The sequence below is a fragment of the Anser anser genome, assembly GCF_964211835.1.
Source record: "Anser anser genome assembly, chromosome: 2".
Classification (NCBI taxonomy): Eukaryota; Metazoa; Chordata; class Aves; order Anseriformes; family Anatidae; genus Anser; species Anser anser.
Genome location: NC_139721.1, coordinates 5370915 through 5394343, shown reverse-complemented (window position 1 = coordinate 5394343; position 23429 = coordinate 5370915). Strand labels below are relative to the sequence as shown.

The window sequence follows — 23429 nt, the reverse complement described above, 5'->3', positions numbered from 1 at the left end:
TAGCAGAACTGGGACTAAATATCCATAGCATGTTTCCAGATTTGGCTTTCCCCATCCTAAATAGAACTTCATCCCCAAGTCAAAGTGGATCAGAGGAAATCTTTAACTTAGAGGTGCGCCTAACCGGGGTGGGTGATTGCCTAGCTCCATGTGCCGAGAGATACCATTAGACTTTTGTGGCACATAAAGCACAAAAAAGAAGGCCTAGAAGATTAAATAAGTGGTCTCCTTTCAATGAAAGGTCAGCTTAGAGGGCTGTTAAGTAAAGAGGAAAAAAGCCCTGACAACACAACAGCTGCTGAGCTTTATAGGCCCTTTAGTTTTTCAAAGGACACCTGGCAATGGTTTTCTCCTCATCTCTCTGTTTAGCTTGGACAGAAAAGCCTTTAACTAAACCTGAAACCTTAGAGGTTTTTGTGTGCCTTGCCCTAGTTTCCTGCTGAGCACCTGCCCAGAGGTCATTCTTTCTGCTGAGGGTTCCTCACAGGTCCATTAGAAAGGAAACACCCAAGTACTACCCCAAGGACGAGCCCTCTTTTTCACCCTGTCTTTTGGAGTCCACTGGAGCAGACAGAAAGCCTCCTTGTGATTGCAGGTGGATAGTATTTGGCTCCCCACAGCCTCATTTCGGAAAGCGCTGAGCACCCTGAGTTCCTGCGAAATCAATGAGGGCTGCAGGCGGTGTTGAAACACAAGCTGCTAATAACTTTCAGCACACGACAGTATGTCCCAGTCTTTTGTCTGTTCCTATTTCTGTATTTCTCTTTCATTCCTACCCTATTTAGGAAAGGCTCCCACAGTCACCATATTTTTCCTCTTTTTGTTCTCTAAACGGCACATTACTTTTTCATAAGACGTAATTTCTCCTGCCACTGAGACCCATACTTTTCCTGAGTGTCTCAATGTTTCTTCCTAATGTCTGGGGCTCACTTTTATTTGTCATGGGTCTAATCTTCTCTCTGCCTTTGCAATTAGTTTTGCTGCACATTAAACATTATTCAGAGAGATTTCTTAACTGAAAAGCAAGAAAAACTATTTCAAGCTAGAAGAGATGTTATCATTCAGCTAGATTTTGGACAATACAGTGGTGGCAGTCCAGAGATTCATTGTTTTATGTAAAAGTCTGCCCACGTTTTATGATGCTGCTACTTTTATGAAAGAAACTGGAAAGAAAGAAACTGGAGATAAGAAAGGCAAGTAAAAAAGATTTAATTGATCCCCTTTTATTATATCTCTACCTTCAGAGCCCCTTGCTAAGGTTCCCAGTGGTCTGTAGGAAGCTACAGGTTTGGAACAGATTCCTTTTTTTCAGCTGTATCCGAGTAGAAGTAACTCCATTTTCTGCCACGGAGTTACTTCTAAAAATACGTTGTTTAGAGGAGTGCTCGATCCACACCTTTGCTCCCTAAGCAAAAAGCAGGAACAAGACCAGAGTTGCAAGGCTGAATTTCCTCCTTATTGAAGACGATGACTAACATACTGCATTCTCCAGAGGACCAGGGAAGAAAACCAAATTGATAAATCCCTTTCCAAAATTGTAGCAGTGAGAGCAGTGGTCAGCTCACTCGTCCCACCACCAGGAAGGTGCTCCCAGCCAGGCACAGTGCGTGTCTGAGGAGGGAGAGCTCTGTGGTTACAGGTACCACCCTGGACAACCAGAAGCTAAGTCAGTGGTAAGGCAGGAATAATTCCTCATACTGAACACCCTATTTATGGGAAATGTAATGAAATCAAGAAGAGATCAGTCTGCAGTGGGATATTTTTGTTAAACAGGCAGTTTATTCAAGGCAAGTAAGCTGTGCTGAAGCCTAGAAGATGAGTTTGAATGGGAAGAACTTGCCTTGCAATCCATTTTGTGCACACTTTAACCATAGGATGGCAGAGCACAGGCTCACGTTTTTGATAGGAGCATTTTGCTCAGCTTTCTGAAGCCCTTAGCAAATGATATGTGGTTTATAAATCTGGCATGAACCTGCTCTGTACCAAAAGTCACAGTCCAGCTCTTCCTCCCAACTCTAATTTCTTGTTCTCACCTCGTGCCAGTTTCTCCTCTGGGACAGCAAATGGCCATGTGGCTGCACGGTGAACTAAATCAGAGTGCAAACTAATCCAGGAAAGAAGGCAACAACATTCATTGTCTCCCTGCTGTTCGTGGTGGGGCCACGTAAAAGCCTGTGCTGACAGATGGGAGAAGGAAGCTGGGAAGAGTAAAGCCTTTCTTTTTTAGCAGCAGGGCTGGGTTTAACTGGCTGTAAAACAGCACTGTTGCTAACTCAGAATAAACCTATTCATTTCAGAGTCCCAAGTGAAATAGGAAGTTATTTAAGTGATATAGAGATTGTACACAAGCAGTACAGGACTGTAGTCACGATCTGGGAAAACAGTTACTTCCACAGGATCTGTGGAGGAACTGGAGCAACCAGTAGTCACCGCTCAACCTTGAGCTCAGGGGTTTCACCAGCTCTGGAATGGTTTTGGTTTAAGCTGGTGATGACCAGACCAAGTGGGAAATTGGATTCAACAGTTGTAGGTAAGTGTTTGATTTGAAAACAAACAAAAAATGCTGCAAGAGAAAAATTATCCTTGCTGTGTTTGCTGGAGCTATAAACCAAGATACTAGGCTGTCCTTTAACCCACCAAATGGCAGAAGAAAGTTGCGTAATGTCATCCTCATTAAGCCCGTAAATATTTTATGCCCTCCCAGCCCACCATTCATGAAAAGTGAAAGCTTTTCTCCTCTTTAAGGAAAAGTTAAATCAATTGGAAATTCTCTCACAGATCCTTGCTGTCTTGGCAGAAAACTGCAGTTATCCAGAAAATGTGGGAGTGAAAGGATGTGTGATCCTGTCATCTGTGACGTGAAAGACTACTACAAACTGGAGAGGCTACAGAGTTTGAGAAAGCCACCACTGCAGCTGGGGGTGACAAAAGCATGAAGAAGCAACAAGAGAAATCAGAGGTGATAGCAGCTGGGTCACTGCAGGTTTTTTTTAAAAAGCAGATGTCTGCTCAGCTTTTATCAGACTTTCTGAACCATCTGGAAGTGCCTAGATTTGCAAGTGAGAATCAAAACAATTGATTACTAATAAAACAAAAAGAATAGTAATCATCATTACTAATCAAAATTAGTAGCTGCACATAGCCTGGACATACTGTTAAGGAGCTGAATGTGGAACATCCCCGTAAGAATGCTGTCTGTGGCAGGTATGATGCATACATCAGGTAGAAGCACAAGAGTTAGAATATCTTCATGGGACAAACTGTGCCAACAAGACTTCAACCAGTCTGTTAGACAGCAGACACTACTCTAAAACACCTCAAACTTCTCTGCACTCAACCTGGAGGTGCGTGCCAGGATTTTTTCCAACTAAATTTATAGGTCCACTTCTGGCATGCCCCAAGTTCTGCCCAGATGACAAGAAGTTATGTTCACATTTGTGGAAGGTCTCTACAAGTGATCACAATAATGAAAAACAGCTTCTAAACGACCTTGCAACAAGAGCAGGTAAGACTTCAAACTACAGCGAAGCTGAACTTTTGGAGAACCCAAACAGAGTCATACTCCAACTATGAAGGTTAAACCAGTCTACAGATTCCCAAGTCTACAGATTCTGCTCACCAAATTAAAAAGAAAACTACTACCACAACTAAGTTCATGAAAATATTTCAGGCTTCTCACTCCTGTCAGCTTGTTGAGTTCTACCTCCTTCCCTGCTTCATGACGCCTACCGCAAAGCTATCTAGAAATAAATGTTTTTACAGTGAAATCTCAGAGCTCAACAAGGAGTATAAAATGTTCATGTCAACAGTTAGGTACATATTGCTAAGCACTGATGTGTTCAGATATTTCGATACTCACCTGAGATTTGACCGTAGTGATAAGTCTTTCAGGAGCTGTCAGTCACTGAATTGCCACAAGATATGGCAATTCAGATGCCTACCCTTTGTTCTCAGTATATGTGATAGTTTTAATATTGAAGGCCAAGAAGAAACAGACCACTTTTCTGATGACAAGCTCTTCTGCGAGCATGCCATGAACCTGAGGAAAGCTGACTTCAAAAAAAAGACAGCTCTGAAGCTTTTAGAATATTATTTTGAATGGCACTCAAGCTGGTGTCTTGAAAGCCTGAACCCCTTTTGCATTAGAAACAGAGCAGTAGTAGCATAGGACTTGTTTTATGCACTGCAAACACAACCCAAAGTCAAGAAAGACACGTACAAAATAGAAAAATACATTTTATGAATCATCTGAACATGTGACTGTTTTTGAGACTTCATCACAGGACTTGTTACTTGCTTTAAAATCAATAACAAAGCATTGGTACCTACCAGATATCAAAACATTTCAACTCTAGTTCCTTGTGCTTGTAAAGAACTTGAGATTCATATTGTGACATACATGTTTGCAGAACTCATTGTGGCACACAAATCACGCTCACAGGCAACAAAAAAATGACCATAGGAAGGGCTACATTATCCATACAGCTCACTACTGGACATAGACCAATGCTGAGCACAGTACTTCCTTAGAAAACATCTGCGTGTGCTTCTCCTATTACTAGATGTAGAAAAAATAGCTCTTAGCAGCGATTATAGGTCTAACGCCAAATTTCTTTTCAAAATCATACATGATGATGTGGTCCAAGGCTGCCAAGTCATAGGCTTCTCCTTATGGTATCAGTGAGTAGTGAGAATGTTTCGGAAAGTCTTTGGTCAGTGTTGCAAACTGTACCTTATCATCTGTCTGGCTTAATGATAACGGAATAAACTCAAATATTACAATGTCCAGAGCACTGTAATCAGTGTTATTTAAGAAATACAGGTGTTTTAGGAAAGCACTGCAATGTTTCCCCAATTAAGGCTTACCAGATGATAGTGTTAACCTCCAGAGCTAGCAGATTCGAGCCTGTCTGACAGCTTTATACATGCACTAAGTTACCAAGTTCAGCTTCAAATAAAACCTGTGTGTGAGCCAATTGGCTCTCTTTGACAAGCATAAGCCTACTATTTACCTCCCAGAAGCAGGTGCCAGTATATTTTTAAATATTCCATAGGTCTGTTGTTATCCATACAACATATAAGCAGAAATCCTATTTAGAAACCAAGCCGCATCTCTGGAATTTTTAACAGAATACATCTCTCCTGCTGTCTTGTAAAACCATCACCCATTTTTGCCTGCTAACTATAGTCCAGAATGTAACAGAGACTTTTGGCAAAAATATCTCCCACTGCCACCATGTCTCACTGAGCAGACATGTTATTTTTTGATTCTGCTATGCTTACTTCCACAAGATCAAGTGAAAGCGAAAATGTAACTAATGCTCATAATGATATATTCTTAGAAATAATTTCGGTTATATATAGCAAGATGGAATGACAGAGTCTAGGACAGACATCCAGTGAGACCAGAGACAAGAGATTATGAGCAGTTGCTGGCACGAAATTCTGTATTTGCAACACTGCACAACTCTTCATGTTCCATAGTACAGTAGCACAGGGACTGGAAGACTCATCACTAGTCAGTGCAACAAAAAAAACTTTCCAGCAGTTCCACTCATTGATTCATGTGTCTCCTAGGAGCTCACGGAAGATTATGTCTATTAAAACCCTGGCTTGGCTCTGACGATACATGCTTTTTATCTCAGAATGTGCACGAACTGAACAGCATCTTGGCATGTGCCCTTGTCACATCTTCCACCCACCCAGTAGTTTGTACGTTGCTGTTTTATGCAGTGTTGTCATGTTAAAATTACAGAAATTTAACTACAACATCTACTATAAGTTTTACCTTCGTAATATGTAAATCTATAGTCCTTACAGTGAAGCCCTCTCCTGTTCCCACCATATTAACACAACTAAAAGTGGCACATGCACCAGGAAAGATTAGGTCCCATTCTCCACCAGCTCTCTGCCATCCTCCAAAACATTTCTACTTCACATATTCAGATAACAAAAAGTTATCTGTCTCTATGTTAATAATTCTGCTGATGGTGCTCTTGCTGTCTCATACTCTGCTTCAATGGCCAGTTCTGGTGCCACCAATAATTTCTTCATTTCACACAGAGTCACAAAATGGTTTGGGTTGGAAAGGACCTTAAGGATCATATAATTCCAACCCCCCTGCCATGGGCAGGGACACCTTCTACTAGATGTGAAACAATAAATTAAACAAGTATAGAGAGACTGATTCTGCCTCAAAGCAGTTTCCTTGCATTCAATCTAGAAAGAAAAGACATAGGAAGGATATGAAACCTGCTCTAGCAAGGTTGGGCAACCTGTCTAGGTATCCCTGCTCAAGCAAGGGTCAGGCCAGATGACCTCCAGAGGCCCCTTCCAACCTCAGCTGCTCTGATTCTGTAACAGCCCTCCAAAGAGAAAAGACTGCTGTACAGAGGAAAAGAATAAATACTTTTTGGTATCCAACGAAAACAGGATCAGATCAGGCTCCCAGTGTGGTGAGAGGGACTGAGGCCAGACATTGAGTAGAGAGTCTCCCCTGTTAAGACTGGAATGAAGGATCTAGGGACATTAGAGCATCTCAACAGCACCCTTGAATCAGAAAAACACCACCTGGGAACACCTTTTGCATACCTATCTCCTATAATTGTTGTTGCTGTGGAAATCACACCATTGCAAAGATTAATACATTTTTATGCACCGCTGTTTGTTCCCTTAGTCGATAACTCCCCTTTCCATCCTGGATCCAATTCTTTCAAATCCACCTGCATTCACTGTGTCCCACGTACTTAGGTACTCAATTCCCCTTGTCACTGTGCACTTCCTTACACTTTGTTATTCCGCCTGAATGTCCCTCCAAATGTACAAGTTATCCACTCGTTGTTTGTTCAGCTAATTCCTTCCTCTCTGCTACCTTTCTTACTAATAATGTTTGCTGATAGCAGTCTGATTCCCTTTATTCTCACATTTGAAACAATTCATTTAGCAGTCTACCTTCCCCTTAAATTTCTCTGTATCTAACACAACTAAACTTTTCCCTTTCACCTGCCCTTCCTGTGGTTTTATTTCTCCCCATCAAACCCACTAGTGAAGGTGGAAGCAAACACCTTGGAAAGTGACATGATCACACTCTGGAGTAAGGATGATCCTAGTAATCCTTTGGGATTTAATGAGGAGTGGTATGCACATATGTGGGGACCTAATATGGGCTCAGAAAGCCACAGGCAAATAGCATTATACTCTGTCAGATGGGCAAATGATTTCTTGAGAAGGCAACAAGAACAGTCCCAGGTAAGAAGTACTAAAAAGAGTTTTCTGGAAAAGGAATGTAACAGTTTTTAAGGAAAATCAGAATCTGGGAGGTCAGCAGCTGCATTAGGAGGTTGTTTGAGTTGTTTGTGTCCACCAGAGGTGCTTACCCTTCCTTATTCTACCCTGGTCATAAGTGTGTCTGATTACATACAATTTCCACAGAGGAAGACCCAGCTCCTTCAATCTGCACCACATACAGTCTATATACAGGATGACTTTCACTTGTATCATGATTACACTGTCATAAACATTTTTATTTAGACTGCAAAAAAGTAGTTGTACCTTGGCAATGTCAACAGGTTTATGCCTGCTTGTGCTACTCACTGTATAAGAAGCATACATAAGTCCAGAGCATTAAAATAACACTTATTTCTTGCAAATGGAGGTCACAGAGAGCAATAGAAGAGCCTCACAACACCAGCCAGAAGGCCGGATTCTTTCCAGGCAAATTATTGTCAACAGACAGTAACACAACTTCCCAGCCTGCAGACGTGGTCATTGACACTGCAATGCGTCAAAGCATCACACAGGGACTCAAGTTCAGACCCATGACCCAGAAAAATGTCTCATTAATTTGATCCAAAGAACCCCAAATGACCACTACACATACTGTGAAAAGCAGCAAAACCAGGTGACATTTATATAGTTATCAAGAACAAGAGTGATTTTTCAGTAGTAGAAGGAGAAAAGGTTGTGTGATTGCTGTTCCCATTAAAGGGCTGGGATGTGGCAAACATAATGCTATTATAGTTCTTTTCCAAGGAGCTGGAAATTCAAAGTTCATTTGTGTGAGTTTCTGACACTGCTCTCTATTAAACACAATTCAAAACATCACCAAAGTTTATATGGTTAGTAGCCAGACCACTTGTGAACACCAGTTGTCAGTAGAGTTGGGATGCTGAAAGGCCGAAAATAAAAAGTATCCTTTTGTTTCCTAAAGGATTAATCTCAGAAGCATCCAGAGATCTCTTTTCATATTATAATGCCACAAAATAAGAAAAAAGAAAAAGAAAAAAGAAAAAAAGAAGCAATTTCTCCACAAAATAGACCAAATTCTGGGTATAAATAAGATGTTAATCTTCACATCTATGCCAGGATATAGATCAAAAACTATTCAGTAATTCAAAGTATGATAGAGCAACTAAACTATATCAGAACAAAAAGCAAATTCACATTCCACTCTCCAGGTGACCACTAGAAGCTGGCTTATATTTAATGCTAACTTGGGCAGAAGAACCCAGGAAGTGAGTGCTTCATTGCACTCCAGGTAGTAAAATGACTTCTTACAGAGGGGAACAAAGCAGAAGACAATAAAATAAAGAACTATCAGCATAGAGTTAGAACCAGGTAATCATGGAAGGAAATAATCACAGCCCTATGTTAATTGCACCTATTATAATTCTCTTTGTGTAGAAGAAGCGGGAGCTCTACTTACTTTCACAGAGACGTCTTCTCAGCTTCCCCCGAATTTTATCGATGGCATTGTAATCGGAGACATGAAACACGTGAGCAGACTTGGGTTCTGAAGCGATCTCATCAAGTTCCTCTTTTAAGGCTTCACCAACACCCACAGCAAAGATCCTAATTCCAGCCTGACGGGCTGCAGTGGCTGGATCCAAGACGTAATCCTGACTCCTTCCATCAGTGAGAAGGATAGCCACTTTTTTAACAGTTCGATCACTAAGTCTCCCACCTGCTTCTTTGGAAAAACTGTACGTGTTGATGTACCTGAGAGCATCTCCAGTGTTTGTGTTGCCCCCATAATACTTAATTTTTCTGGCGGCCTCTTTGATTTCTTCACGGGTTTTGTATTTTCCCAGGTCGAACTCGGTGGTCGGCCGATCACTGTATCGCACCACACCTACGCGGGTTTTATCTGGGCCAATCTCGAAAGTTTCCACCAAATTAGCCACCCACTGCCGAACCTTCTCAAAATCTTCTTTTCCGACACTGGAGGAGGCGTCCAAGATGAACACGAGGTCATAGTGAACGTTCTTGCAACCTGCAGGAGTGGCAGAATATATCGCTGAGGGAAGGTGAAAGACAAGTATCAGATATAACAAATGTTCCCCGGGCATGGCTCCCCAGCGAGCCGTTCTGAGGAGGCAGCAAACCTCCCTGTCCTGCAGAGAAAGTGCAGATTCTCAGCCTCTCTTCCTTGTGATTCACCTCATCTGTTTCAGGACATCTACAGTAGATCGGCACACGCTTCTCTTTGAAATGCAAAGCCTTTCTCTTCCTGCGCTACTAACTTCCTTTGCTCAGTCTTTCACCTACACCATCTGCATGCATATGAAGCTATTTTTCTCTTTTAAAAACTTCATTGCAGTCCCTCTGCTCAGGCAATGCTCTGAAGTGACCTTGGCAGCTCAAGAGACCTGCTCTGACCTTCCCTTTGCCAATCCTGACCTTGAGTAGCGAAGCTTTCATGTTCCCTCTTGCATTAGCATTATGATTTATTTATGCTTAGCTAGAAGCACTTCTTCTGCTCAGCATGATATCTTGGTGAAGCAAGTTTATAACAAGATTATTTTGATTTTGAGGCTCTCTGCCATTGACTATTGACTAAAGGATGACTCACTGAATACTGGGATGGCTTTCTTGACAACAAAGGGCAGTTCCTTTGTGTGAGAAAAGTTCACTTATCCCCACAAACACTCTTTTGGCTCCAGCCATGATATTTGTAATCTGAGGCCTATGTAATCCGAAAGGCAAATGTATTTTAATTGCAGTTTTCTTGCCCTATGAAACCAGACTGGTCATATATTTGTCAGCTGCTTGCCAAGAAAATAGATCTCCCAGGAGATGTTTTCTAGCTCTCTCTGAGCATAGACAAGCCAACCAGCAGTATATTCATAAAAAGACCCAGAGGTGACCAAGACATATCAACGTAATGCCACAGCTGGACTAAATGTATACATAGATATATTTAATTTACTATTATTAACTATAGTCCCTAACAAATTACAGTTTCAAGACTGAAAACTGCTCTGCAAAGTCAATTTATCTATGGTCACAACCATCAGCCATCATTTCTCCAGTAGTTCTTCTCCAACATCACCTTACAAAGTACAACCAATCACATGAATAACAAAGCACATATAACATAGCGCAAGACAGAGAGCTGGTCTGTACAAGTGCCTGTGCCGCTTCATCCCTTTTATAGGGCTTTTCTTTGGCCCATTGAACTGGAGATGTTATACGTGTCCTCTGAATTGCTGGCAATTGCTTTTAAACCCTGCTGCTTTACCAGGCTTTGAGCTAGCCCACGGCTATCCACATCCACTGAGGGCAGATCTGTCCTGTTCCACTGCAGGATCCCGACTTCCCCAACTATTCCCACTACAGCTATGGCAATGACCTCCTTTGGGCTCTGACCTGGACCAACCAACCTACTTCCCTTGGTCGGAAAATCTGAGAGTAGTGGTGAAAATATGTGACTCCAGTCATTCTCACTGTACAGTTTGTGTGTTTTCACATCAGACTAGTTCCAGCCAATTTCCAGCAATTAAATGCACATCAGTGACTAAGATACATTACATGTGCATCTGAATTGCATCTTGCAGCTCGGTTTCATAGGAAATTAATCCAGGGCTGCTCACTAATGTGAACCAAAGCACAGCAACAGGAAATGCTTGGAAAATTCACGGTGGAAGTTTTGAAATCCTTGTCAGGGCCCTGAGAGCATGTTTATTCTGTGGGGTTTGGCTGTCAGGGATCTATGGCCTTGGGTGAGCTCCTCAGGAAGCTCTTCTAGAAGCATTCAAGAAACATTTGTCTCTCCTTCCCCTGGAAGCTGCTTTTAAGGTGAGGTTCTCGCTCTTAGTCCTTGCCTGGGTCACTGACTGATTTCCCAGCTTCACCTCAGACCTGCCTCACCTCTGTGGACATGCCTGGATAGTGGCTGACCCCAGCTGCTGTCTTCAGACCTCACAGAATCACAGAACGGTTTGGGTTGGAAGGGACCTTAAAGCCTATCCAGTTCCAACCCCCCTGCCATGGGCAGGGACACCTCCCACCAGGTCAGGTTGCTCAAGGCCCCATCCAGCCTGGCCTTGAACACCTCCAGGGATGGGGCATCCACAGCTTCTCTGGGCAGCCTGGGCCAGTGCCTCACCACCCTCTGAGTGAAGAATTTATTCTGAATGTCTAGTTTAAATATACTATTTCTTAGTTTAGAGCCATTACCCCTTGTCCTATCACTGCACCCCCTGACAAAGAGTCCCTCCCCAGCTTTCCTGTAGGCCCCCTTTAGGTACTGGAAGGCCACTGTAAGGTCCCCCCGGAGCCTTATCTCCTCCGGGCTAAACAACCCCAACTCCCTCAGCCTGTCTTCACAGGAGCGGTGCTCCAGCCCCTTGATCATCTTTGTGGCCCTCCTCTGGACTCTTTCTAACATGTCTGTGCCCTTCTTATATTGGGAGCCCCAGAACTGAATGCAGGGCTCCAGGTGGGGTCTCACAAGAGCAGAGCAGAGGGGGACAATCACCTCCCTTGCCCTTCTGGCCACACTGCTTTTGATGCAGCCCGGGATATGTGTGGCTTTCTGGGCTGCAAACGCACATTGCCGGCTCATGTTGAGCTTCTCATCAACCAACACCCCCAGGTCCTTCTCCTCAGGGCTCCTTTCAGTCCATTCTCCACCCAGCCTGTATCTGTACTCGGGATTGCCCCGACCCAGACGCAGAACCTTGCACTTGGCCTTGTTGAACGTTACGAAGATCACACAGGCCCAACTCTCAAGCCTGTCAAGGTCCCAGAATGTTGCAGGTGATGAAAATGAACATCGTCTCTTGCTGTGTTAATTTCTGTTGCAAGGAATATTTCAGAGACCTCATCCAGGTGCTGCTGTTCCACTAGTGTCTAAGGGAAAAACTTAGACGTATGGGTTTGGGTTCATGTTGGGAACAACTTGTCCACCTTGGATCACACTGGAAACAACCTGTCCACACTAGATCATGTTCTGCGATGGCGTTTTGTAAGTAAGGGATTGTGTTTCTCTAACCACAGAGCAAGAAAGGTCTGGATGGATACACCAGCAGCATGAGCAGCCTTCTGAACATTACTGGAAGGAGGCAAATAGCAATTGTCTCAAGGGTAATAAGCGTGTGAAGATGATAGAATATATGGATTTATATTATGGGATGTCAATTACATTACATCCGTGTATATAGGTTAGATCGCCAAGTGTAGTTCTGCTTGCTCTTTGCAAAATATAAAGGATATAACAGTAAAGGCTAAGCAAGAAATTTCTGCTTTCCAAATGAAAAAAATCACTATATTAATCTATGTTGCCTGAATAAAAGAATACTAATCAAATGAGACTAACTAAAGAATATAAAGGTTTAACTATAAAGCCCACAAGGTACAGACCTTCCTGTTGCTCATTTTAATGACTCTCAGCAGGTGAGATGGCTGCAGCTTAAAAACAAACACAACAGAAAGAATCTATCCTATCTGTGTTCAAGGGTAATGAGCCTTAAAACAAGGTGGTTTTGAAGTTTAAGAAGTAATGCCTATTCAGGCAGTATTGCAGGGAAGAAAAAGACAGTCTTTCAGGATCATTTTTTTTTAAAGTTAGTGATTCTTTGCTTACAGACCTGATGGCAGTGAGATTAAATGCTGCAGAAAAGCTTTTACTAAGTATTAATCTGCATTTTTAGCACAGTAATGTCCACTGCTGGACAAAATTGATTTTTTTCCAAGAATGCTATTATAATGTTGTTTACTGTTAGAAACAGTTCATGTTAAGGGAATATGGGAGATAATTCATAGAAAGTGAACTTTCAGTTTTGTAATTACAGGAATGCTCTGTGGAAACATAATTCTAGGAGTTGTATTCACCAGCTCAGACACTGAGTCAACCATCTTGCTATATTGCCATTAAAAATAGTCCACAAACAAGCCATAAGGCCAAAATTATTTAAAGTAATCACAGAAAGAACATATAAATGGTACCACCATTTCCTTCCTGTGAGTGATCCACAAGCAGAAAAAATATGCAATTCCACATTATTTTGTTACTAAGTACTTACTCCTGTTAAACTTGATACGAAAAGCCTTACATAGATCACATAACACCACTGTAAAGCAGCTATTCCTTAGACAGAGAGAAGGTCTAAAAACTCCTTTTCTTTACTATAAATTAGCCAAGGATACAGAATAGCATCTTTGCTAGAAAAAGAGCCAGAAAGACTCCATCTCAAACATAAATAAATAAAAGATAAAAAATAAACCTTTGGGCTTTCATAATGAATCAGCAGTGTAGGTCTACAATTGTATTTTCTCCGTGACCTCTAGCCCTTCTAGATAACCCTTCCTACTCCCCCTCAAAAAATAATGTGTCCTTGTGAAGACGACCCATAGGAACAGCCTCTCAATCGCACCACCCTCATTCACAGAATCCCAGAATGGCTGAGGTTGGAAGGGACCTCTGGAGGTGTTATGGTCCAAACCCCTGATCAAGCAGGGCCACCTACAGCAGGTTGCCCTTCAGTGGCATTTGGGGGAAGTTGCTAACTGGCACAGGCCAAAAACCGTGTCAGGGTCCATTCTAGACAGTGGGAACCATGAGACAGAAGAATGAGAGGAGTACCTTGACTCTGTTTAGTGCACCAGGAAAGCCAGCCAGAAGGAAGATTCACCAGGTCTAATCTGAAACCCACTGAAGGCAATGTAAGGAGTGATTCCCATGCCATCTCCATGGATGAGGCATATCCTGAGCAAACTGCACGCTGCTCCCTTTGTTCTGGGTGGCTAAGACAACTTGTCTAAGCCCACAGCAGAACCAGAGACTCTAGTTAAATTGTAATCTTGATCCCTGAGTTACCTCCATCCCTAAGGTCTGTTTTATGTCTTTTCAGCAGTAAATGTTGTGGTTTTTTTTTTTCATTTTTTTTTTCCTCCTACCAATGATAGCATCTCAGCCACGTGAAAGCCCCAGCAGCTATTTAACAGGAGTGGGATGCTGCATACCTGCTCTTTGTGCCTCAGTCCTCTCACCACCGAACACAAGTGTAAGAAGAACCAGGAGATGGGGTACGCAGCGTCTTCCCATAACAGACATATCTCCTTCCTCACATCAGCTTGTCTTTTCACCGTGGTGAGAAGCTTGTGAGAAATCCAATTTGTAGCCTAGCAAGGAAAATAAAGAGAAAGTGTTATCTCATAGAAAAACAAACAGAAGCAATGATGCAAGCCATGGGAGCACCGTTCTGGGGAGCTGTCGCTTCCGCCTGTCATTTTGTTGACCAGACACAAACCACTCAGACAAAGAGGCAAGAAGTTCACCTACTTTTCAAACGCTATAGCCTTTCACTGGCTCTATTCAGCGTGCAGCAGCCTGAACAGAAAAAAGGAGAGAGATTACCAGATTGTTATACTTTAATTGAGCCCACTGCCAACTACACAATCAACGCACTGGAGTGGAAACCATTCCTGACCCGGCCCTCCCACACATTCATCATTAGGAGAAACAAAATGCGGAGCTGAGATACAGCCCACTGCAAACCACACACGACCCATTGCCACTGCGCCCATCGCTGCTCTCCGTTCCCAAGCTCCAGAAATGCTGAGCACTAAAAACGCGTGGCTGTTTTCATACATTTGCTTGCTGCTCTCGGTTGTTGTCTACAGTAGTAAACTCATCAGCTTCAAAATGAGTCTTTCGACTATCTAGATAAGAAGTGCAAGAGCTCAGGTGGAACACCTTCAGTTTAAGGTCACCGGTTCAAATTTACCTTCTGAAGCCTTCTGTCTGAAGCCACGGAAACCAGCAGGTATTGTAGCAAGGCAGGCCAAGTGGCTGGGATAATAAAAGTTTAGCTACATTTTCTAACACTAAGCTAACTCTTTTTTATTATTTCAAATTTAATTATTTATCCCCTCTTTTTTAAAACTAATTTTTACTATAAAGATCATAAAGTCATTGCAATTTTATGTAGTGAGCTTCGTAGAAGCAAGGAAAAACAGTTTCCACTCTGTAGCTCTTATTGCCTAAGGAATCATTTCGGAAAAGTTTCTCCCAGCTCCTGAATCCATCTTTTCCTCCTTAGCGTACACATTTCTTGGTTCATTTTCTCAAGCAATTTCTGCTTCTTCTGTCTTTCAACATGCAACGTCAGCTTCTTGCTGTTGATGGGTACAGAAGGCATAAAGGGGACACTATATGGTAGATCATTGCTGTAGGGCTGATTATGCATTCTAGGATATTTCTTTTCAAAGCCATAGGGTTTTGGGGGAACCATAGACAAAAAGAACGGTGGTGTCAGCATGCGTTCAAATACAGTCTTGATCAGTCGAATGTTGGGCCAATCTCTATCATGTCTCTCGGAAATAAATTGCACATCATTCTGGCTTAGGAAGGAAAAAAATGAAAAGTCTTCTGTAGTCATTGAGATATAGCTGTAAATCCCTATTCCAAGGACAAAATACAGGCCCCTTGATTTTCAAAAATCTGTATCATATACAGACAAAGAGAAAACAATGCACCTAACACACCCTGTGCTCCGCAAATAAAAAGTAGGAAGCATCTGCCAGCAGTGGAATATAAATTCAAGAAAGGTTCAAAATAAATAAAATAAAACCCTGCTTTTTTCTTCAAGCACCATCCCTAAATCCGAAGGGCACAAGCAGGTGCTGTAGTTTACACCTCAACCAGATGGTGTCCCTAGGAGACAGCGAGGTGCTCAGGTCTGAGCTCCCTGGAAGAGATTGCAGGGTAAAAAAGGGCATTAAAATATCACAGTGCCCTACAGTAGTCAGAATTTCCTTCTAAATAAATGCATTACTGAAATACCGACTGGGCAGCCGCCTGCAGAGGGATCAGGGCAAGCAACATTTAAAATAGCTATGGGAGCCTTCAGCCCAAGGTTTTTCCTCCTGTGTATTTCTCAGGAAATGTTGGTTTCTGGCACTTAGGGGCGGCAGCGAGAGATGGGAAACCAGATCTGCCACGGGGCATTCTGCACTTTCAGCGCCGGGAGCTCAAAACGTCATTTCTGTGTGTCTGGGCTTGCACGCCAGCAAAGTTTTATAAATACCTTATTAAAAACAGCCTTTGCCAGCTGCTAACCCACATGGGGCCAGGGTAAATGGAGCAGACCAGCAGCTGGTGTCACTCAGCAGAACGGTGCCGGGATGAGCTGAGGCCGGCTCGAAAGGCAGCAGACGTGGAGAGCTTGGTGGGCACGGTTCGCCTCCCACACTTCTGCCCCAAAAGAAGGACTGCTTATATGACCAGGCTGGAGAGCTGCGTTTCGAAGTCATTCATCCCTACTCCAGGCTAAAATACTTCAAGAGTTCATTGTGGTGTTATGAATGTTGAAAGGTATCTCAGAGCAGTCATTTGGACTAAAAATAAGGGGAGAGGGGGAACACAAATCAAATCAGAACATCTGCTTAAAATCTAGAATCATAACCTGTGGTAGCTTTAATGCACATTTGTGGTTCAGTGTTATTCTTGCATTCGGGCCAAAATACATCATTTTATCCGTTTTTACAGCATGGAGAATTGAACCAAGTCTCTTAACTTGCAACGGGTTTATGTATGGATGTTTCAGGGAGACAAAATTGCCCCATCCACATCAAGACTCCTATCCCAGTAATGAAGTCTTCAGGGGTGTTAGAAGAAAGGCTGAAGATAAAGCATTTCTAGTGAGAGGTTTTCCACAGCAGTTTCCTTCCCACTTCAGTTCACCAATGTGAGATGAAGCCCAGTCTGCGGTCACAGCATCTGATCAACGTCTATATCCTATTCCAGGAGGAAGGGTTGAAAAGGAGCCCAGACTGGGACAGTCTAGGCTTCAGAGTGACCCAAGAATAAGAAATTATGTTTAGGGGACCCTGTTTACAGTTGGCCAACGTGGATTTCTGTTATTACTATTTACTTCAGCCTATCACATGGGAATATTTTTCCTTCGAGTGGCATAAGTCAATTTACATCCTTTAATAATACCTCTTTTTCTGTTTATTTTGCAAGCATCACTATGGGATAACTTTGTGACACATTTACATGTATTAAGTGATACTGCACAAAGACCTGACAAACCCTATCATGTCCAAGTTTGCTACCAAACTGCAAACTCTGTGCCTGAGGTCCCATTTTTAATAGTTTACAGGGGAATAAAGAAATGAATAATTCTGACTACATGCAAATATGATGTAGGAATGGCATCCGGGCTGACAAGCATGCTGGTAAACGTTAAAGTGAGCTCTCTGTGCTTAAAATACAGGCATAATACCAAGCTATTCATACAGCCTCACAGCTGAACAAACAATATGCAGAAGATAGACACAAGCTGTACACAACATGTAACCTTGCTATAGCTTTTTCAGGGGATGGTATAGAGTTAGGTCAGTGAGCATCCATAGCAAGTAAACTCACTTTGGGAAATGTACACTCCTAAAAAGCAGCATTAAAAAAAAGAGCTGAAGGAGAACTGGATCTTCTCATCTCAAAAGTATTTTATTCTTTTGCTCATTGTTGGGCTTCTCTTGTACTCCTGTGTTGTAAGGGATGCTGCTTTGTCTTCTTGAGCATCATGGAAGCTAAGAACAGAGCTAGGGCTCTGCATGCAAAGCATCCCATACACATTCAGAACCAAACCACATAGCTGGGCTGTATTTTCTTGTGTGTTTTAGTTTGTTTCTTTCTTTCATTTTTTCTTTGTTGTCCCCTGTTTGAGCCAAAATGAAAGAATATCCTGGCATGAGTTCATTTGGAAAATGAAGCCCCAGCCCTTTGTGAATAAGACGATGGGGTTTTCTATCCTGCTCTCTCTGTTTTTGTCCTGCCTGGGCCTGATGCAGAAGAGACAATACAGGGACTTTGTTCTAGCCCCACTTCTCAGATAATGCTGTCACATCATTGTAATTCAGGGGACAAGGAGGGGAAACTAGTATGAAAGAATACAAGCAAAACTGTGTGCTTAGAAATGGCATCCTGCAAAAATGAAGAGAAAAGAAGGGACAGATATAAAGAATGTGGCAGAGCAGAAAACTTTGGAGCATTTCTAGGATGCGTAATTTAAGTACAAGCACTGGATATTCCCTGCCTCAGCCCACAAACACTGCTCTTCTGTCCTGGTTTGAGACGTCACCGACACCAAAACCCCCGTGAATCAGAGATGGGGAAAAAAACAACAACCAAACAGACCAATTTCTCTGATCTTTCATCCTTTATAGGAGTGAGTCAGTCACAAAATTGTATTAACTCAAAAACCAAAACCAAACACACAAACAGAAAACCTGGAGTCAATACTAAGACGATCATTTCAGCAGTGCGATCTAATAAAAATCACTCATACCTCATGCAAGCAAAAGTTCAAAGACCCTACAGGGACAGCGCAAGGAGCAGTGATTCAAGTCTGAATGTAAGAAGCATGTCTAGCTGGGGACGGTAGCGTGCTCATTAACATACCTGAGCTTTTACCGGAGGATGTGTTTTACTAAATCCTGACACCAACCTGTGCACCTCACTGTGAAATTCTAGGGGTGCTGATATTGTTTTGCTTAATTTCACCCATTTGTCTGCTGCTGCTGAACATCACCATACACCATAGAAATGTTCTAACTATGCTGGCGTTCATAATGTGATTTTAAATGTCTTTAGTATGCTCCTCTGAAGAAGAGGTTAGCCTACGGTGGAAAAGACAGCGGCTGATTATACAGCTTTTCACACACACAAACAAAGAAAGAAAAAAACAGAACACTAATACATCTGACATCTAGTAGAGTCAGCTTGTTGATCGTGTCTCTTCCAACTCCTGAACTAAGCAATTTAATTATCTAAATTATTGCTGATATGAGCAGGAAGCACACCATATAAAAGAGAGATGGGGCTGTCTCCCCCCCCAGTCAGCTCATGCTGTCGTATATCTTTGTTCAATCCTTTTTAAAGAAATCATCCCATGGCATTTCTGGAAGATATGCATCTTTCCAGGTCTGATCCAAAGCCAACTGCGGTTAATGAAAACAGGGCCATTGATTTCAGCGCGCATTATTTCAAAACCCAAATGAATAATAGAGCAGAAAATCCTCCACTAACACCAGCGTTGCTCCTGAGGTACTTTGTTTAACTACAACCGATGGAAAATCTGTGATACCAGGGAGGAGCCTGTCAGCAGCTCCACAGCTTGCTGGATGGGGACTTTCACGGACCCTGCCAGCCAAGAGGTCCCCAGCACCTGCTCTAAGTACCGCTGATGCGGTGGGAGCTGAGGTGGTTCTTCCCGTCTTTTGCAATATCACGTCTCAAGATTAGGAGCTAATCTGCTCCCCAAAGAGGAGATCACCCGCACAGAGATGGTTGGTGTGAACGCTAGCCAAAGAGATCTGTCACTTTGACAGGAGATGAAATGGGGCGCCGAGGGAAGTGCAGCAGAGCCTCCAAACCCATCGGTTTGTTTGCCTTAGCTGAACTCTGTTAGTGCTCCGAAGCACTTGGTGCTGGAACTGCAGGGCCCTGCGAATGATTAATATCGCTGCATTTGGAAAGAAGTTTGATCGTGCAACAAATAAATTGCATTGAACATTTAGGAGGGGGAAATTAATAACTAGCTGCTTGCTAAGCGACAGGTGTCTGTCCAGGAGACTGAACGAGGCAGGAATTGGATGGGAAAAAATATCATACAGAGAAGGGTAACCGAGTGTCTTAAAGGATCAGAAAGCACTCTCCAAGGGGAACTGGATTAACTCAGCACGGGCATTTCCTAATTTCTGCATGCTCCCCTTTGCAGCCGTAGAAACGTTCGTTTAACCTCCGTGGCATCGCACGTGCTCTTGCAGGGAAACCTGAGAGAAAGTCAGGACTGGAATTCAGCAGCTCCTGACTCCTTAACCCACGCTTAGATCATGTATCCCACCAATTGATCCTTTGTAAGTGCATCCACCACAGACGATTTAAAACAAGCTATTACTGGTTGTCTGCCAAATTGCTGCAGTTCTAAAATACCCTAAGTACTGGTCGAGCACTTTGCGATGTATTTTTGCCTGCTGCAGCCACGCAGTGTCTGCAGGCTAAAGCCTTGATGCAATAGCCCCAAGTATAACTTTCCAGGGATTTGTCCAAAGGAAGTAACTTCAGATTTAAACTGTATTCTTGTATATCAAATCTTTATATTGACTGGCTACGAAAACCCCAGACTAACCTGAAATAAAATGCCTCTGTGATAGAACATCCCAAATCCTCAAGTCTGTGGTTAGGGTACCTCCAATTCCACACCACCATTCCCAAATTTACCTTGGTACCTCTCCTACAAATAGGCTGCACTCAGATGGTGAGACCAGCAGTCCAGGCTACATTACACAGAAGCAGCAACACAACTCACCCATCCCAGTAATGACTCCATCACGCCCTGGATACTTTAGTAAGCTTTCTCCATATTCCTTCACCTTTTTTTTTTTATTTTTTTTTTAAACTTAGCACAGAAGTGTCTCTCATATTGACACCTTAGCAGTGTTTGCACTATACACATATCATAAAACTGAAAAGTCCACCATCTCCATGTAATACTGAGCACACTGTCAATTTAGGATTATAGACAACACTATTTGCTAGCATCCTCATGGAAAGAGGATGCCCAATTCAAATATTTAATTTTACAGCCACCAGTGTAAAGGATATACAGATTAATAAGGAGCGATGTCTGAGTCAAAGACCAAAATGACATCCACAGAAGAAGTTAACAGCCCAAACTGTGGAAGAATTTTTCAGCGGAGTAGAAAATCCCAAGACGTCCCCAGCACAACATGCTCCGACTGTCCTTACTGCCGTACATGTGGACGATGTTGATTTATTTCAGGGTCACAGAACACCAGTCCCCTTTGACCTAAGCCCTGTATGGGGAAAGTCCCACAAACCCCATTTCCTTTCAGGCATGGAGAGAGCGGTTCCAGCCCGCATTAACTGTTGGGAAGAAGCCTTTAACACCGAGCCCCTCGAGGCCATTCAATATGAGAGTGCTCTACTCATACCGGGCCCATTTCCTGCTTTTTATATCCTCATGGAAGTTCTTCCAGCTCCTGGAATGAAACCTAATATTTTTTTTTTTAGTACAGTACAGGATTATGTCAGTAAAAAGACCCATATGTCATGGCTTTATATAGTCAGCTAACAGAGCTGGAGCCAGGAATTGGGATGGGATAACAGCCTAAATCCGGAAAATAGGCAACATATTTTCTAACAAGGAGGAGCGCGGTGAATGTATCTCCCAGAAGCCCTACTGAGGCCCATGCAAGGAAGCATTGCTTTGGATTTCTTGCCCGATGCATTATGATAATGGCATGAAAAAGGATTACCAGAATCCCTAAAAGTTCCAGAAATGAGCTCATACCAACTGTTTCTCATTCCTAGGGTTAATAACAGGGCCACAGTCATTTGAAATGACCACGCACTCATCAACCAGCCACTTCCCAACATTTTTACTGAACTGTCCAGACAATAGAAAATTTCCCAAATACAGGAATACACATATCCTAGTCACACTATATGGGTGAATCTCTCCTCCACTTGTTCCAACAAGTTAATGGCCATTGAATTTTCCGAAGGTATGTACAGAAACAATGGCTACATTTGATTAAGAGATCAATTTCAAAGACTTCCCATTGTCTAATTTTCATGTTCTTGGCCTCTGTAAAGAAACCCAGAACTCTACTGAAGAGACCAACACACCAACAAAAGTGAAATATTTGTGAACAAAGGCCATAAAACCAGAAGATACCCAGCACTACATGGGAAAGTGCAGTTAAGAGGGTGACATCCTCAGCCTCGCCCTGATGCTTTCCCTTAACACTTGTCCCCTGTGAGGGATCCACTGCCTGAAATCCACCCCGCTGAATATCTCCAGGCTCTTGTCTAATGAGAACAAGCATTGCCACCTCTCTTTTAAAAGGCAAGAAAGAAAAAGGACAGCCGAAAAGACAAAGAAATAGGCAGCTTGCAGGAAGCCCTCTCCCACCACACATTCTGGACAAGGCCATTCTTTACATCCCTGGTGCTGTACAGAGGATTTGAGACTGAAAGTCTTGAAAGCAGGTGCCTAAATGTCACCCAGGCATTTTTTGGCTTGAACGTAAAATGTTTCTCTCTCATGAAAGGATCTGGGGCTAGCAGGAAAAGGGAGGATGCAACTCAAGCAGAAAATTCGTGTGGCCAAAGCACACCTAGAGTTGAAGCTGGCTGTGTCTGTGAGAGAAAATAAAAAGGGCTTTTTCAGATATGTGAATGGAAAAAGGAGAACTAAAGAATACATAGGGCCGCTCCTTGATAGGGAAGGTCTCCTCACAGACAATGACATAGGCAAAGCAGAGACGCTTAACGCCTTCTTTGCCTCTGTCTTCAATGCCGATGATGGGCTTCGGGACCCAGGGTGCCCTGAGCTGGAGGACCGGGACGGTGGGGATGACAAATTCCCAACCGACCCTGAACGTGTGCGGGATTTGCTACTCCACCTGGATCCCTACAAGTCCATGGGTCCGGATGGGATTCATCCCCGGGTGCTGAAAGAGCTGGCAGACGTCATCGCGGAACCTCTCTCAATTATTTTTCAACGATCCTGGGAATTCGGAGAGGTCCCGGTAGACTGGAAGCTGGCAAATGTTGTGCCGATTTACAAGAAGGGTCAGAAAGAAGACCCTAGCAATTACAGGCCTGTCAGTCTCACATCAGTGCCTGGTAAAATCATGGAGAAGATGGTTCTCGAACTTATTGAGGCTCACCTGGGGGACAAAGCAGTCATTGGTCCCAGCCAGCATGGGTTTGTGAAGGGTAGGTCCTGCCTAACTAACCTGATTTCCTTTTATGATAAGATCACCCGTATGATGGACCAAGGGAAACCAGCTGATGTGATTTTTTTGGACTTCAGCAAGGCTTTTGACACGGTTTCCCATAGAATCCTACTGGACAAAATGTCCACCATACAGCTAAATAAAAACATCATACGATGGGTGAGCAATTGGCTAACGGGCAGGGCCCAAAGGGTTATGGTAAATGGGGCTGCGTCAGGCTGGCGGGCGGTCACCAGTGGGGTCCCTCAAGGCTCCATTTTGGGGCCGGTACTTTTCAATATTTTTATAAACGATCTGGATGTAGGAATAGAAGGTATTTTGAGCAAGTTTGCTGATGACACCAAACTTGGAGGAGTTGTGGACTCGAATGAGGG

General features: G+C 43.0%; 1 protein-coding gene across 2 annotated transcripts in view; it reads right to left on the bottom strand.

The window, feature by feature from the left end:
- COL22A1 (collagen type XXII alpha 1 chain) overlaps positions 1–23429 on the bottom strand; it is a 232239-nt gene that overhangs the window by 189415 nt on the left and 19395 nt on the right. Inside the window, exons 6-9 of one of the 2 annotated variants that reach the window (XM_083826392.1) lie at positions 16311–16620; positions 14564–14611; positions 14245–14403; positions 8705–9271 (exon numbers count right to left, since the gene is read on the bottom strand). In XM_083826392.1, coding sequence (XP_083682518.1) covers positions 8705–9271; positions 14245–14335 — 658 coding nt within the window. In that variant the 5' untranslated portion in view covers positions 14336–14403; positions 14564–14611; positions 16311–16620. The remainder of the gene's footprint in view (positions 1–8704; positions 9272–14244; positions 14404–14563; positions 14612–16310; positions 16621–23429) is intronic. The other variant, XM_083826393.1, reaches the window with a different exon arrangement.